The sequence below is a fragment of the Triplophysa rosa genome, linkage group LG18 (genome assembly GCF_024868665.1).
Source record: "Triplophysa rosa linkage group LG18, Trosa_1v2, whole genome shotgun sequence".
Lineage (NCBI taxonomy): Eukaryota > Metazoa > Chordata > Actinopteri > Cypriniformes > Nemacheilidae > Triplophysa > Triplophysa rosa.
Genome location: NC_079907.1, coordinates 17,606,252 through 17,624,520, shown reverse-complemented (window position 1 = coordinate 17,624,520; position 18,269 = coordinate 17,606,252). Strand labels below are relative to the sequence as shown.

The following is an 18,269-nucleotide window of genomic DNA, read 5'->3' as shown; positions in this document are numbered from 1 at the left end:
TAATCAGTTGCATAAAATATTTATAAAATGACAATAATATCGACTATCACTATTATTTTTGATGCAATTAATAACGAAACAAAAAGTTGCTATCGCGACAGGCCTTACCTTGGAACCTGATGTTCCAAATATGGTAAGAGGCGTTACATTTCCGTCACACGCTTACAGTATTTGACCAATCACTATGCACTGGTTAACTGGCCAATCATAGCACACCTCGCTTTTCAGAGTGATAAGTTTTGTAAAAAATCTGCGCGTTTCGGAGAGGCGGGGCAAAGAGGAGATACAAACATGCACGGTATGTGGAAAATACAGCGTTTTTGAACCTTAAATCGTGTATACATATTGCATTACATCTAAAACAAACGATATTTGTTTTAGCCATGTCATATCACCCCTTTAAATTTAAATAAAATATATAAAATATAAAAATGAATAAATGTTATATTTAAAGATATAAATGTGTTTGTGTGTTTATATATAAATACAAATTTAATATGCACAGTACACAGACATTTATTATGTAAACACAAGCTTTTATTCTGAATGCGATTAATCGTTTGACAGCCCTAGGTATTATATACGAGTTACTGTTTTAAACAGTTGTTGAACAGCTCCGGATTAGGGTGCAAAGCTGCTCAGTTTTTAACAAAATGGGGAATATTTGACCTCATACACTTCAGATAATATTTTGTCACAAGCACGCTTGTTTTCAGTCTTCGGCATAAAATGTAACGCAGAGTTCGCCCATTCAGTCGTTCTTTTCTAATTAGTCTTTTGTACATACGACTTTTAAAGTCTTCTCGTAACCAGCTAATATTTAATTCTTAAATGTTGTGAAGCTTGATTTTAAAACCTAGCAAACTGAAGGGAATGTGATTATAGGGCTGGCCGATGTGTTAATTTTTTTTAATCGATAATCGACTTTCAAATCATCGCGATGTCTGGTAATATCAGGTGTGTTTGACTTCATGCAATGTTGCGCAGACGATCGGCGTACTGATGTCATACGCTGATCAATCTGCGGCTACGGACCGAGAGGTAATTCGTTCCGGACCTGCCAAGTGTCAAACAAACGCGCACGCGCACAAACCAGTGTTGCAGTGACTTCTTACATCAGGTAAAGCGTATAGATAAACCATAGCTTTTATGCAGTAGAAAACTGTTGCCGGTACAGCCCCGCGAGTGTGAGGTTTTGCCTGGGCATATGAACATGAATGTTCACGCTAAAACCTACATCACATGATAATGTTATAATGCATATTTTCCATTATTATCGATTATAGTCTGGTATCTGTCTGTTGTAATCGACACAGGGATATAGGGCTGCTCGATTATGACAAAAATCATAATCACGATTATTTTGGCCAATATTGAGATCCCGATTATTTAACATGATTACTCACTAAGTTTTAAAAGAACATAGAAAAATAAAAATACTTGGCTTTTAAACTGTGAATTCAACTGAAAAATGTAAAGAAATAGCACAGCTGAACAACTGTAAAGGAAGGGGGTGCGCTGTGGATTTATACCACAAGAAAAGAGATGATCCTTGCAAAGTGGAATGCGGCACAATAATCGTTTTATGTCGATTATTTTGTTTTTGTAATTGTTGAAGGCCAAAATTGACGATTACAATTATTTTCGATTAATTGCACAGCCCTACCGGGATATTTGCGAGACATCGGCGATATACGATAACATTGTCACATCGCCCAGCCCTATGTGATTATGACCACATGCTGATTTTTTTTATAAAAAGGTGGATTACATACTTCTGCCATATCACAAAGACAACAACATTCACAAACACGTTTAACTTCCTTAATGTGATGGATGAAATGGTATTAGAATGAAACAAAATACAGAGTTGGAAGGGATTTCCATCATGATTTGATCCGATCTTGGTTGTTAGGCTTCATATAATTGGATAACATTGTTTTTCATTGTCGTGCTACTTTTGTTACGTAAACAGACAAGAAGAGTAATTTCACCCTAGCACACCAATACATCTTCACTGCGCACAGTAAAACCTGGGGTGTTTTAGTAAATCGGGTCAATTTTGACTTTTCTCTCTGTCTGTGCCCAACCACCAGTTTGACAGTCATATACTATAAGACTTCTTCCCTTAAAAATAGCTGAAAATAGCCTCGAACATTCGCCTTCTGCTTCTCTCAAAGCCACTAAAAGCTTCATAGTCCGAGCACCTGTCGGCAAGTTTTGCCAGGCTTGTGCATTAGTGTCATGTCACAAATAGAAGCCGGTCCCCACTGCTTTGCTCCACCTGCAAACATTTTAGTCTGTCTGTGTTAAACAGACCATCATCAGGTTTCCATGGGAACTGAAAAACAGGTATTGCTGCTGCAGGCTTATGGAAATGGAAGGATACCACTGAATGAGCTTCACACACAATCCTTCCTTCCTCATTACGGAGCAATTATTCATAATTGATATACCTCATTCATAATTTTCACATCGGTCAGAGCAATGAGGAGCAGATAGGTCTACAAATTATGTTTATCAACAAGCACACATGACCTACAGACTATTGCAGCGGTCATATTTATACCTCGATGAGATTGAACCACCGTGACATTTCACAGAGGACACAATAGAATATTTACGAATAATAACGAATATTTTTTTGCACTGCATCGTCATTATTATTCCCATCAAGAGGGTTGATATGCTGCACTGAGCAATGCTTTGGATGTTTCCCTAATACCTCATCCATATTTACAACGCTTAAGAGTAGATATAGAATTTCTGTCGAGAGTAGGTGCATGCGTCAGCTTCTTCAAAAGGTCTCTAATATGTCCTTCCCGTTTCTTCCTTCTCGTTCAGCTATAGACCTTTTGTACGGTGGAATATATTGCTTTGTGTGCCAAGACTATATATACGACAAAGACATGGAACAGATTGCCAAAGAAGAACAAAGAAAAGCTTGGAAGTTGCAAGGTGGGTGTTGCTGTCACACTTTTCACACTTGTTTTTGTTTCTGTCAATGGCGTAATTTTTCATTATTTTCCTCAAGCACACTATTGAATCTGCATATGTTTAAATGTGACATGCAACATTTGGCACAGTACAAAGATAGATTTGCATTTCCTGATGGCAGTACCAGATATTGTTTTTAGTCGGCTACACAAGCAACACACAGTCATTGTGCAACGTGAAGGTTGCTAATAATTATTTAATATATGGAATTAAATATTCCATATATGCTATAAATAATAAGGATATTTGCGAATACAAGGAAGACAATTTTAATTCATTATACACATTTTGCAGCCAGTCAGTATGACTGCAGTTCTGTTGATAAACAAAAATGATGATGTCATCACCAGCCAGGTTTCCATAACAGATTTGCGCAAAACTTAAGCAATGTTTTCTAAATGTCGATTAAAAAATATTGCGGAATGATGCCGTTTCCATTAAACTATGTTATGCGACTGAAGTGTAATTTTTGTCTTCTCGCGATAAGTCATTCTTGCCATACCGTACTTTTTAGGTTTTATGGCAGGTTGTGAACCAACTTTAGAGATGCATAGTGCCACCTGCTCTGATAATTTATTCTATATTTAAATTATATTACTATTAATTCATATTAACATTTTATTGTATATTAATTGTATTAAATAAAATTAAAACTACTCTGCGGCTATTGATTCTTTGTGTAAGTCTAATGGAAATTAAGTTTGGTTACGTTGTTGCTGCTAAAACCGTCTACATTTATGTAGACATATATGACATATTTATAACATTGTTAACATATGTATAAAAAAAGTCTATAAATATCAAAACCAGCAATAAACTAGCTAAAGTGCTGACATTTCATATTTAGGTTTAGTTGTTTAGAACAAACCCTAACCAGACTTTTAAAGAATATCAAAGCAATGTTGCCTTGCAAGCACTGGGCAAAATTATATACAATTAAAATTAATCTTGTAATACCTCAGGAATTGGGGAGAAATATTCAATGTGGGAGCCCACGAAACGAGAACTGGAGCTGTTGCGACACAACCCAAAACGGAGGAAAATAACGGCAAACTGCACCATAGGTAAGCAATTTATTTCCCATAGGCTCTTTTTCTTGGCAAATGAGTTTTTTTTTATTTTTTTATAAGCGATCGGCCAAAACAGGACTGTATCTTACTGCGTCTGCTTTTTTTCCAACTCCACAATCAATTCAAATTACATTTTAGTTGTCAAATGTCTAGAGACTGCGCGTTGTACGAGAGCCAAGACCGTGTTTTGTTTCTTCGCTACCAGTGCCGTCAATCTCGCTCAGCTATTTTTTTTTGACAATTTCTGTTTATATGAAGGTGAGAGAGAATAAAAAGCACACACACAAATAAGGGGCGAGATACGGGCGTCAGCCATTAGAGAAATAATCCTCTCTCTTCAGCGGTACCTTTCTCTCCCTTCTCTCATTTTTGCCCGTTTCCCTGCAGTCAGAGAGGTTGGCAGTGGAGTAATGGTGGTAAATGTCTGCACCGCAGGCCTAGCGTAGGCGCTAAATGGCAGCCTCTCTCGAACCCAGAGAAACAAACTAATGCGATTAGCTATATGAGTGCCTCAGATTTCATTGATCATGTAGGACGTAATGTGGCCGACATATGAGGATTTCAGAAGGCTATTGTGTGAGATGGATTTTGGGTGGCATTGGTTTACGGACTCTTTTGCTCGACTGAGCCAGTGATGAGATTGGATGAGGGGGGTGTTGTCAGCAGCGATACTCCACCATTGATGTGTGTGTCGGATCAGGCGCGTATATGATGTTCCATCACCCGTGTGCATAAATAAAATATAAGTACTTGAATGAGTGGAATACAGTAGGAAGCGCTGCTGGATGTAGCCGGAAGCTCTCCCACACTCATTCACACTCTCTCTCCATCTGTCTGTCTCTGTCGCTCTCTCTCTCTATTGAACAGGTGCTTTATGCATGCGTACTTGTTTTTTAATCTCTCTGGCTTTATCCTTTCCATAAACAGTGCATGCTTTGGTGTCCCATACTTTTGAAAACATTAGACACATTTTGTTTGTTTACATAACTTAAGTTATTGGTGTCCCACAATTCATGTCCTGCTCTGTTACTGTATGAAGAATACAAAGTATTTGTACAATCATTTTTTTTTTGCATATAGTGTAGCAGAAAAGGACATACATTTAGATGCTTTTTACCCCTTTTACTCCAATCCTCCCTTAACTAACTGCTACAAAGTGTGAGGAACAGATGTCTTGAGAGCTGTAGATTTGGATCTAGGCCAGTTGAAAACATTTAGCAACCCTGGGAGAGCGCGCAGCCTTCTGTCTGCATAGACCAGACCTCATCCAAAACCTCACCGGCCTCCTGTAACCTGTCAAACTGTACAGGGTAGCTTGTTATTGGTGATGTTTGTGGAAAGTATTCATATTTTGAGTATACACTGGATTTTTTTTACTTGATTATTTAATTTAATTTGATTTATCCAATTTCTTTGTTGTGTATTATTCTTACATCTAGAGTGCTTGACAGCTAAATTTCTTAATTTTATTTTTAACTCTTTTTCTATTTCTCTTCATTTTTATACAGGACTGAGGGGTTTGATAAACCTTGGGAACACATGCTTTATGAACTGTATCGTTCAGGCTCTCACACATACTCCGCTGCTGAGGGACTTTTTTCTGTCCGACAGACACAAGTGTGAGATGCAGTCCAATTCTTGTCTAGTTTGCGAAATGTCTCAGCTCTTTCAGGAGGTGAGAGCGTCACACAAACACTTGGCATCTGTACAGTGTCCTTAACTTTTCTAAAAACATGTAAACTTTCTCTCTCTCTGTCTCCTGAAGTTCTACTCGGGTCACCGCTCTCCTCACATTCCCTTCCGCTTGCTGCATCTCGTGTGGACCCATGCTAGACACCTCGCTGGCTACGAGCAGCAGGACGCACACGAGTTCCTCATCGCTGCTTTGGATGTGCTACATAGACACTGCAAAGGTACTGCAGTCAATCAGAAGCAGCTGGACTGACCTCACTGTATAAAACATAATACACTAAAGAGGCTGTGTTTGGAATAGTATACTAGCTCACTAGTTACTAGAAGCAACCAAACTGTGATGGATATATGGTGCTGTGTTGTTCTGTAACATTTCATTATCCGATTGTACAAACTTTCATTTTTATGAGAATAAAATGCATCTATGATTGAATGTTTGTTATTAACTGTAAATTAATCCCTCTGTGTTCCTTTATTACAGTAATCCCAGGGAAACATCATTAGCTTGTTAATTATATTTGTGCCACCTGGCTACTTTTCAGTTTTGTAGCGTGATGTGTGTTAAAGCTATAGATCACCCAAAAATGAAAATCTTTTTATAATTTGGTCACCCTCATATGACTTTCTTCTGCAGAATAAAAATGTAGATATTTTGAAGAATGTTTGTAATCAAACAACATTGGACCCCATTGACTTCCATTGTTTGGACACAAACCACTGAGACGTTTCTCAAAATATCTTCTTTTGTGTTCCACAGAGGAGTCATATACAGGTTTAGAATGACATGAAGGAAATGATGACGGAATTATTTTTGTGTGAACTGTCCCTTTAATTATTTTAGCTGTATTTATTTTAAAGGTCCAGTGTATGACATTTAGCAGCATTTAGCGGTGATGTTGCGAATTGCAACCAATGGCTTGCTCCACCCCTCTCTTTCGAAGAACTACGGTGGCTGCACAGGATTAAGATGTTGTCACACTTTCGCTTATTTGCCGAAGGAGATGATGTATTTATGAAACACGCTCTGTAGAGCAGTTTGTCTGTTTAGGGCTACTGTAAAAACAACATGGCGAATTCCATGCAAGGGGACCCGTGGTGTATGTAGATAGAAATAGCACATTCTAAGGTAATAAAATCATAACGCTTCATTATGTATGGACTTAATACACATCTGAAGACATATACAGTGTGGGAAATAATTATTTGATCCTTATTTGACATTGAAAAAATGTTATATAAAGGTTATAAATTGATTTGCATTTCAGTCAGTAAAATAAGTATTTGATCCCCTACCAACTAGCAAGAATTCTGGCTCCACAGATTGTTTAGGTGCCTATATGGACCGCAGATTAGTCCTGTCACTTTAAGAAAGTACTCCTAAATCAGCTTGTTATGTATATAAAAGATGCCCGCCAACAGAATCTATATCTTCCATTTCAACCTCTCCACCACCATGTGTAACCCTCCTAACAGGGTATGACAATTGACACAGTAGTCAGGATCAGACCATAGTCATGAAGAGTAATTCGCATTGGGCCAAATCAGAAGTCTACATTCGCTCTGGAGCCAGCGTTGCAGCAAGACAGGGGAAAAAAACACTCGAGACAAGGTCATAAAAGGAAAATAAGAATGCTTTATGTTCAGCTATATTAGCCTGGCAGGAAAAGATAAATGGCAAAATACACAACAAAATAAACACTTAAACAATAATAGCAATGAATTTCAGGCAAATACACCCAAATAGAACCCTCCTGAATTAGCTACTCAGGCAATGACAGGAGTTTAACTCGGTTCAGTGTCCGTGCGGCTGAATACTCCGTAGGAAATGCAGCCGCATTCCTAAGGTTGCAAAATAAACACAGTCTTTGTCCTACCACTTTTTGTTGCATTGTAGGTAGTGCTCGAGAATTTGTAAAACCGGGATGGCTCGCCAGTTTCACCAATAAGAAATATCTCCTTTGAAGGAGAAACAATTCAGTTCTGGAAACTCCATATGGAAAAAAATAAAAATAAACTCCTTACTCCATCAGAACGGGAACAGGGTGCAGGAGGCGACGAAAAAGAAGTAGGAAACAAACCGGAGACAACCGGGAAAGGGAAAAAAAAAACCCAGAGGAAAAAACCCAACCAAGAAAATAACAACAATTGAAACAGTTCTTTAGCGAAGAAAATCTAGTTCTACGACACTAATCAGATTGACTAGCCTTTCCGTCCTGCGTTAGCAAGCACACGATTCACTAACTAACGTTAATCGGTTATATGTTCTGTACTGCTATCGCTACAAGCAACTTTTAGATTCTATCAACGACTTCAGCTTCTAATTTCTGTTATAACTCCTTTCTCTTTGCTTATTAATTCTAACGACGACACATTGGCGTTCGGTCGCCCTGTTTTCTTCCTAGTTCCAAATCACTACATGTGTGACTCTTCTCCATCTCGTGCGGTTATCATGCTACAATAGTAGGCGGGGCTATTGACATGCACCATATTAGTGTTACGCTTCTCCCTTACGCAGTTGCGGAATAGTGACCTGGGTTACACATGGTCCAGACCAAATAGGTTTTAAAGGATGTCAGGGACAAGATTGTAATGATGCACAAACCTTGAATAGGCTACAGACAGAAGCTTGGTGAGAAGGAGACAACTGTTGGTGCGATTATTTGGAAATAGAAGAAATACAAAATAACTATCAATTGCCCTTGGTCTGGAGCTCTCTGCAAGATTTCCCCAATGGGCTAAAGATGATCATGAGAAAGGTTAAAGATCAGCCCAGAACTACACGGAAGAAGCTTGTTAATGATTTCAAGACAGTTGGGACCACAGTTAGCAAGCAAACAATTGGTAACACACTATGCCACAATAGATTGAAATCCTGAAGCACCCGCAAGGTCCTCCTGCCCAAGAAAGCCCGCCTGGCTCATCTGAAGTTTGACAATGAACATCAAAATGATTCAGAAAAGGCTTGGAGAAAGTGCTGGCACTGCTGTGAGACCAAAATTGACTCCTGTTTTTGGAGGGAGAGAAATGCTGACTATGACCCCAAGAACACCATGCCTAGAGAGAAGCACAGTGTTGGACACATTATGCTTTAGGGCTTTTTCCTCTGCTACGGGTACAGGATAACTTCACCGCATTGATGGGCTGAGGAACGGGCCCATGTACCGTAAAATCTTGGATGAGAACCTTCTCCCCTTAACTAGATCACTGAAGATAGGTTGTGGATGTGCCTTTAACATGACAAAGACCCAAAGCATATTGCCAAGACAACCAAAGAGTGGTTTAAGGAGAAGCACATTAAATGTCCTAGCCAGTCTCTAGACCCAAGTCCTATAGAAAATCTGTGAAGGGGGCTAAAACTCCAATTTGCTGAGCGACAGCCAAGAAACCTTAAAGAATGACAGAGGAGTGGACTAAAATGTATCCTGTCACATGTGCATACCTGGTGACCAACTATCAGAAATGTCTTGCCTCTGCGCTTGCCAACAAGGGTTTCTCCACCAAGTACAAAGTTATTTTTTCTCAGGGATCAAATACTTATTTCAATGACTGAAATGCAAATCAATTTATAACCTTTATATAACATCTTTTCCCCTGATTTTTTTAATATTCTGTCTCTATCAGTTAAAATAAACCTACCATAAAAATAATAGACCCTTAATTTCTTTGCAAGCAGGCAAACATACAAAATCAGCAGGGGATCAAATAATTATTTCCCTCACTGTAGTTATGTATATTATATTGAATTTCTGTCAATAGATCCTCCAAAATTACACATTGGACCTTTAAAAGGCAGTTAAATTGAGCAATTTATTTGCTATTGATAGCCACGAGATGAAACTGAAAATGTACGTTTCAGATAGCCCTGTGTTTCAGTTAGTAATGTCGTTTTATGTGTACCTTACAAAAAACATGATTATATCACCTTTAATAACATGCGTTGTGTGTAACAGGTTGGTTTAAAATGAACAATTTGGTGCATCAATGGCATTCTCACAATACAGTTTGTGACTTTGGAAGCTATAACAGAACATTTCACAACATTTGAGTTGTCTTTAATCTGAAACATTCAACAAAATATTGATTGAACTCATACATTTCAAGCATACTTTAAAGAGATCGAAAGAGTCAGAACTGAACGTATACAGAACTGAACATGCTGTACTCATGTCAGGGTCAGAGAGTGGGTGGGAGCTGAGAGCAAACAGACACAAGACACATCGAGGAGGTACAGCTAGCTGCTATAAGGAAAGCTGTGAAACAGGAAGTGAGGGGGAGTTTGTAGACACATCTCACTCTATATCCTCACTCTCTCCCTCACTCCTGCAGTGTGAAACAAAAAGGGAGGGGCCTTTCTGCAGCAATCCGAGCTTTGCTTTCTAATCAGACCTTCTCTCTCTCTTTCTCTCCTCCTCGATGTGTGTTCATATGCTGCTCGCATGTCCACTAAGGAGATGACAATGGGAAAAAAGCCAACAACCCAAACCACTGCAACTGCATCATTGACCAAATCTTCACAGGAGGCCTGCAGTCTGACGTGACCTGCCAAGTGTGCCAGTAAGACCAACCACAGTGTTTAATCTTTCATCTCTAATGTTCTACATCAATGAAACCCTCTATTTGTCCTTCACCAGCTTCACCTTTTGGTGTACGTGAACGGGTGCGCTTTTAGCTACATCATGGCCTTTGTAGGCACCAGCCTTTAATGGCAACGTCCTGACTGATATGGGAGCTTGTAGGTTTCTAGATTGGGATGCTCGGAAACGTGCGTTAAAATTACTTTGGTCAAGTCAATGGGAACCATTTTTGGGTGAACTATTCCTTTAAATGTATTGATTTCAGTTGAGTATGGTGTTAGCATGTGGCTAAGCTAATTTTGTGATGCTGTAAAAAGCACAATTCTACATGGCAGTTATTGGATAAGTCAATTTTTTTGTACTTTAATGATTTTTTTGCAGTTTTACTGAGCTCTTGCAATTGCTTTATGGGATTGTTGTCCATGAAGGACAGTTTTGCCTTAGACATTGGCTACACTGAGGTATCGTTAAGGGATAGTTTGCCCAAAAATGAAAAATCTGTTGTCATTTACTCACCCTCATGTCATTCCAAACCTGTGTGACTTTCTTTCTTCTTCAGAAGACAAAAGAATATATTTTGAAGAACGTTGGTAACCAAACAATATTTCCTCCATTGACTTCCACTGTATGAACACAAAACTACTCTGACATTTCTCAAAATATCCTCTTTTGTGTTCTGCAGAAGAAAGAAAGTCACACAGGTTTGAAATGACACGAGGGTTAACAAATGATGGCAGCGTTTGGGTTCACTATCCCTTTAAGAAAGCTTCCTTCCTTTTGACATCATCTTTTGAGCATACTTCAAAAATGCTACCTGTGTAGACCGTAGGTTTTAGTATCCTGTTTTCTGCATGTAACCAAATATATTAATATTAACAAGATGCGCCACTGCCGTTACAATGAATGGCGAGGAATGCAACGGTTAATATGGCCGCTATAGCGAAGTAAGTCCCGCATTCCAGTAAAACGAGCCAATCGTCAATGAATAAAGACTGACAATTCTCTGAGGCGGGACTCTCGTGAGGCGCTTGCCAGCCTGTGCGCAGGTGCAGTAGATGAGACGACTTCGAAAAAGGTAATTTTAGCGCAATGTAAGCTTAGCAAGCCAAAGTTATGATACAGTTCATGTCCTGTTTAATTATTGATTGGAAATATGCTGTTTAATTGTGATTTTTGCCAGCGATTTTAGAAATTTCTGCATTCCTCCATGCAAGTAGACAGGACTGTGGTGTGGACTTGCTATGTCGTAAATTGCTGCCCAGAGGCGTTGCAAACATGGCCGCCGAGTGGCACGACTTCCGTAAACAGACTTTGATGTAACGCAGTTTGGATGTTGTCCTCAAGTGTAAAGATGCAGTTTGCAAGCGTGTTCATGCAAGTTATTCATGCGTTTTAGCACCACCTTGTGTTTAATAGAGGTGTTGCAGTCCATTCCGGTCCTTCACTTTCTGTCTGAGCTAATCCTCATGGTGTAAAGTCCAGCTGTGCCTTTGTTCACATTCCATTGCATTCATTGTCATCTTTATATTTAATTATTTTCTGTTAAGATTTTGCTGTTATATTGACTGAAAAGCTCTTTTGCTTATTATTTTATCTTTTCATCCATAGCGGTGTTTCCACGACAATAGACCCATTCTGGGACATCAGTCTGGACCTGCCGGGTTCTTCCACCCCCTTCTGGCCCCTCAGCCCGGGCACTGATGGTAGCGTGGTGAATGGAGACAGTCACCCCACAGGAGCGACCACACTCACAGACTGCTTACGCAGGTACACACGTCGCACTACAGCATCTCCGTCTTTGTGGATCCCACTGGGTGCCACTGACTCAAGTTTCTGCAATGCAGGTTCACCCGACCTGAACACTTGGGAAGTAGCGCCAAGATCAAATGCAGCGGTTGCCATAGTTACCAGGAGTCTACTAAGCAGCTGACAATGAAGAGACTTCCGATCGTGGCATGCTTCCACCTTAAAGTAAGTGCACGTGTATGTGTTTAAGCGTCTTTTTGCGTCAGTTGTGGTGTGTATTAAAGTGTATCATGTGTTGTTTTAGTTCTTGGCTTGTTGGGTTGACATTAGCCTCGCTTAGCCAGATTTGGAACCATCAGCATAAAATCTGGTCTACTTTGCAGCTTTTCTGGCCAAGAACCATCCACTTAGAAAGGAAGAGAACATCTGATCAATATTAAAAACGACCAGCCTCTCTTTGCAGATAGGTCTGAAATTGATGATGTCATATAAGACCTGCACAAACTATTATTAGATCCAAAAAGGGTCATGAGGAATCAATGATGTTTTTGATAATGATTTATTTTTATTTTTGGGTGAACTCTTTAAGGCACATTTAAAGCTAAAGTATGATACATTTTTCATGAACAAGGTTTGTTACACAGTCCCCATGATTTTCACGTTTCTTTAAACTCTGCTTCGTCTGTTTTATCTTTTTCTGCCTCTCATTTTAGCGGTTTGAGCATTCCGCGAAGCTCCGTCGAAAGATCACCACCTATGTGTCATTCCCTCTTGAGCTGGACATGACACCCTTCATGGCTTCCAGGTATGACTGTTTCTCATGTTTCTTGACATCGTCTTTAGTCATCAGTGATGGATTTTATCAGAGGTGACAGCATCCAGAATCATTATCTTTTGTCAGAAATATTTTTATTTGTAAGTACAGTAAGGTCGACATGATGCATTCAGGAACATACAAGCTCGCAAAGTGCAAAAAGAGCTTATCTGATAGGGATTTTTGGGCAAGGCGATAAGTGATATAACACATTAATGCTGCAATTGAACAAAAATCTGTTATTGAGTTTAAGTACATAAAAACAGCGTTCAGAACTGTCACCTTACCTTTTCCGGATTCGAAAAGGTAAGCTTATAATAGTGATTTATACATTGAGCTTTCAGACAGGAGTGGCACTAGTGGTGGGCTAAGGGGGCTGAAGCCCCGAATGTTTTCAGTAAACATTTCAGTTACAGTGCACTGTACAAATCACTTTAGGGCCTTCACAGTTCAGATCTTTCACAAGCACATTGATTATTTTGAATGTAGATGTGTGACAACTGACAAGTGTGCTCAAATATAAAGCAACTTGGTTGCGGTGCGCATGTTCGACACGCTCTTTTTCCAGGCGTGTCGGTGCTGAAAATCCATTTATCCTTTGGCGGAATCTTCACGCAGAGGACTGCTCATTGTTGCTTAGCAGCGGCAGATGCCACGACAGCACCAGCTTCTGATCAATTAAAAAAAAATTAGAAAGTGGTGTGGCTCGCGTTTTACAAACGTTTTTAGATGAGAAATGTATATTCTAACTCATAAATATGATGTTTTTGGGCTAAGCCCCGGATATCCACTCACCCTAGAACCACCCCTGCTTTCAGGTATGGTTTCATAGAAAATGTCAGTTTGACCTCATTTGACTTAACCAATGTAAAGAAAATAACTCTGTGAGTAACTTGCAATTTCTGTCATGTTGTGTAAAAAAGGCAAAAGTTATGAATGGTATCTTTTTAATAGAAACATTTTACTACCCAAACACTAGACTAGATTCAAACTGATTCAAACTCTGTGATGGTGATAGTTCACCCAAAAAATGAATAGTCTGTCATCATTTACTCGGCCTCAGATTGTACCAAACCTGTATAAATTTCTTTGTTCTAAAAAGAAATTTCATAACCAAACAGATCTCATCCCCCATTGACTCCCATAGTATTTCTTTTTGCCTACTATGGCAGTGAATGGGGTATGATATATGTTTGGTTACTGACATTCTTCCAAATATCTTCCTTTGGGGTTAGCGGAACAAAAAATGTCTACAGGTTTGGAACAACCTGAGGGAGAGTAAATGATGATGGAATCTTCATTTTTGGGTGAACTACCCATTTAAGTATTAAAAGTTTGCCAAAATTATATATGCTCCACTGGCTGTCGCCTGCTGGATTCAATTTGGTGATTTGTAAAAGTATGATATAAAAAAACATAATTAAGAATGCATGTCACCAGAACGGTGTCTCAAAATGTATCTTATCAAGCTTGATGAGTAATGCGGTTTGCATGCGTCAGCTAGGCCTGTTTAAGGCATCTCATCAGATTCTGTTTTGATATTTCTGTTTATATAAAAAGTAGACAGGTTAGACACAACTGGTGTTTGTGGAGCTAGCAAATTCAAAGTAAAAAAAATATTAGAATGACTTGCCAACTTAACCGAATACCTTAATGTGTTTTTTTTCTGTAGTAAAGAGAGCCGAATGAATGGACAGTACCAGCAGCAAGTAGATTCATTAAACAATGATAACAAGTAAGTGGAAGTATGCTATATTTACTAATATAATTACTTTTTATATCCGTGGAAAAAAAATCATTTCAAATCAGCATTTCTAGGTGTATTGTGGGCATTCCAGTCCAGTGTTTGTTGTATTTCAATAAAATCAAAACTCAGGAGTTACATATTCATCTAACAGCAATGTGAAACACTGACAGCATGACAAGACAGAGGAAAAGTTGAGGTTATCACATAAATAATTATATTTACATTTACATTTAGTCATTTAGCAGACGCTTTTATCCAAAGCGACTTACAAAGAGTTCAGGGAGCAATAAAGCGATATGTCATACAGGAGCAATAATACAATAGGTGCTAATACAAAGTTACTAGTTTCCACAAAAGCCAGAACAATACCTGTTGAGAGAAAGAGAGAGGGTTAGTTTTTATATTTAAACTTTCCCTAAATACATAGACAAATATTACTGTTATGTTGCTTAAAAGTGAATATGAACTTGTTTTCTTTGCAGAATTTTATGTTTTAAAAAAAACGTTTATTTTTGTTATGACCTGTTTCTCCAGTTGTCATTCATCTCCAACGAAACCAAATAGAAATAATATTTTTATTCAAACCTTTCTTTAATGTTTTTAGTAGCTCACAGAATGAAACAAAAATGATCATTTTACCTAAACACACATATAGAGTAAATTTAAAAATCAGAAAGTCTCTGAAATGGTCTCTTAATTTTTTCGGCAATATATACACGCATATACTGTATACACACTTCAATACAATACATATTTGTCTGTGTGAAATCACCTCTCTCTCTCTCTCTCTCTCTCTCTCTCTCTCTCTCTCTCTCTCTGATGCAGGTATTCTCTCTTCGCAGTGGTGAATCATCAGGGCACATTGGAAAGCGGCCATTACACCACATTTATCCGTCAGCACAAGGACCAGTGGTTTAAATGTGATGACGCCATCATCACTAAGGCCAGCATTAAAGATGTTCTGGACAGTGAGGGGTCAGTCTTCAATTTAGTATTCTATATCCATACATACAGTTGCCCCTAAAAGTATTTGCTCAGGCCACACCTAAAAATGTGTGAATGTTATTGCATTTAAAGGGATAGTTCTCCCAAAAATGAAAATTCTGTTTTCATTTACTCACCCCAAGTTCTTGGCCACCTTTTACCACCATAGTAGGAAAATTGCTTTATTAATTTCTTGAATTTGAACACAAAAGAAGATATTTTGAAGAATGTAGGAAAGCAAACAGTTCTGGGGCACTTTTGACTACCATTGTCATTTTTCCTTCTTTGGCAGTCAATGGTGACCAAGAACTGTGTACCACAGGTGTAATTCATCACATTTACTACAGATTTGCTGCACTACATTTGACAACAAGAATCCACATGCATTTTGTCCTCATTTATTTCAAATATTGGAAAAGGTTTACAATTTTTACCAATGCATTTATCATAGAATATTTTAACAAACATGACAAACAAATATAATAATTCACTGTAAAAGGAGCAGTTGTTTCTAAAACCAAGTTTTTGTTGTTACAGGTACTTGTTATTTTACCATAAACAGTTCCTAGAATATGAATAATTCCCAGATCCAGAAGTGGTCCGAGACAAATGCTGTGAAGGGAAGATCATATGAGTGAAGGTGGGGCAGAAAACAGAAACAAAGCAGCATAAAGCACCCAGCCTGACACTTGTTCATCCCAGGAGAGCTGGCAAGAACAGAAGATGGTTCAAACAAAAAATGCAGCCTTTCTAACTAAAGAAAATCATAACTAAAGAAATGAAAAAAAAAATGACACCGCTAAACCAATCTGCACTGAGCAACCGGAGCATACTTGATGGATGGAGAAGGAGGAGGCATTAAAGATGAAGAGTCCTCCACCTGTTCTCTTTCCTCTCACTACAGATAGAGGAGACAGACTTGCATCTCATTTACCCTGTTTTTAAAGGAATGGTTACAATATCCCACCCCCAAAAAGTTGTCATCTTTTACTCATCCTCGTGTTGTTCCTCTGCGGATACACAAGAGGTTTAGTGGACACTTATTTTCATTTAATGAAAGTGTAAAATGTCATGCGTGGTTTACACAACTATAATTCAAGTGTTCTGAAGATTTGCTGTCTAATAGCTTCGTGCGAAAATACAGAATTTTAATTAAATTTAGGCTATTCACTTTACATACGAGTTGTTCGCAAAACGGTTAGCAATTTTGTTATTTCTCTCAAGAACATTCATGAATGTGAAAAGAATGCAAAGATTTTTTTTCAATTTCACACAAAATGTATCATTGGTGCAACTGATGCATTAACTCTTGGAATATAACACCCAAGTTGCATGGACCATGTTTTTGTCATTTCGGAGTTTGACAGCCCCAGTCCTCTATGATTTCCTAATGTTGAAAAGCAGAATATTCAACATATTTAAAAAATCTGTTGTAACAGCAGTGAGTCATAAATGTGGAACAACATAAGGGTAAATAAATTATGACAGTTTTCATTTTTTAGGTGCGCTGTTCCTTTAACGTCACAATCTCATTTTTCTCTTAGTTGTGCTTTTCCCTATCTGTTCTCACAAAGATTATGAAACATTTATGTACTTCACAGCACCATTCATCATCCCTAAATGTTTCAAGAAGTATATGAGGGAAAATATTCCTTTGTTTCTTTGTATGCATTATTGATGTACTGAATGCAAATGAAAGGCAAGTGGTATTATGAACTTTAATGTAATCATATATTGTTATTTGTTAGTTGAGTTTGGAAATACTGTCAGTGTCCAGCACTTTTTTTCTATTTTTTTCATTCAAGAGTGTTTCAACTCTATATGCCCTGATCTTTTTCATTGTCCTTTTTTGTTTGGTTGGGGGCCAAAAATGTATCACACACACACACACGTAAATATATATAAATATATTTTTATAAGTCATTAATTTCCTGTTTACATGTCCTGTATCCCCATCACCTCCATTCTCTTCTCTTATATGTGCTGTAAGTCTTCACCATGAATGGAAAGAAGCTTTGCTGCATCTTAGTTTCTTTTTGTTCAACATGAAAGTTTCAGTTGCAGATATGTTGCTACAGGTATAGTCGTGAAGGCTTGTGTTACGTTTCAGATGCATTGTGAATGAAGAATTTTTTTCTTTCCTTTCATGTGATGCCTGTTGCCACCATGGCTTGATTCAGCAGTGTTTTTCTCAGCAACATGTTGCTCCAGTTGTGTGCGCGAGCGTGTGGGTGCGCACGTATGCATATCCGTACACACCTGTGTATATGTGTACTACCTGAGTGTGTGTGCGCATGCAGGTATGTGGGCACCTGTGTGTTGGTGGTGTTAACGTGTGTGTGTGTATGTGTGTACTGAATCAGTACTCCAACTTGGCATGCAGTTTAAACTGGATGCTAAAAGACTGGGGAGGATTTTATAAATGTTAATTATGTATCTATGTATAGTATGTATGTATGTATGTAATGTATGTAAAACAAATCAATGGAAAAATAGTGGAAAAGCTGCTGTGTGGTCTGTTCTGTTCCGTTACATAATGTTTAGAGCAGGGGTTTCATGAGGTCTGAGGACTCAAGGAAGTGTAGAGAATAACTATCTGTATCAAACATAACTGTATCATAAAAAATAGTCTCAAGTAAATAAGA

The 18,269-nt window shown here is 38.3% G+C and overlaps 1 protein-coding gene across 2 annotated transcripts in view; it reads left to right on the top strand.

Annotated features, from left to right (window-relative positions):
• usp22 (ubiquitin specific peptidase 22) overlaps nucleotides 1–18,269 on the top strand; it is a 40,561-nt gene extending 22,292 nt beyond the window's left edge. The window contains exons 3-13 of one of the 2 annotated variants that reach the window (XM_057358132.1): nucleotides 2,845–2,958; nucleotides 3,960–4,061; nucleotides 5,576–5,742; nucleotides 5,833–5,980; nucleotides 10,211–10,313; nucleotides 11,942–12,100; nucleotides 12,178–12,304; nucleotides 12,793–12,884; nucleotides 14,566–14,628; nucleotides 15,466–15,615; nucleotides 16,162–18,269. In XM_057358132.1, the coding sequence (XP_057214115.1) occupies nucleotides 2,845–2,958; nucleotides 3,960–4,061; nucleotides 5,576–5,742; nucleotides 5,833–5,980; nucleotides 10,211–10,313; nucleotides 11,942–12,100; nucleotides 12,178–12,304; nucleotides 12,793–12,884; nucleotides 14,566–14,628; nucleotides 15,466–15,615; nucleotides 16,162–16,204 (1,268 nt within the window). In that variant the 3' untranslated portion in view covers nucleotides 16,205–18,269. Of the gene's footprint in view, nucleotides 1–2,844; nucleotides 2,959–3,959; nucleotides 4,062–5,575; nucleotides 5,743–5,832; nucleotides 5,981–10,207; nucleotides 10,314–11,941; nucleotides 12,101–12,177; nucleotides 12,305–12,792; nucleotides 12,885–14,565; nucleotides 14,629–15,465; nucleotides 15,616–16,161 lie in introns of both variants that reach the window. The other variant, XM_057358131.1, reaches the window with a different exon arrangement.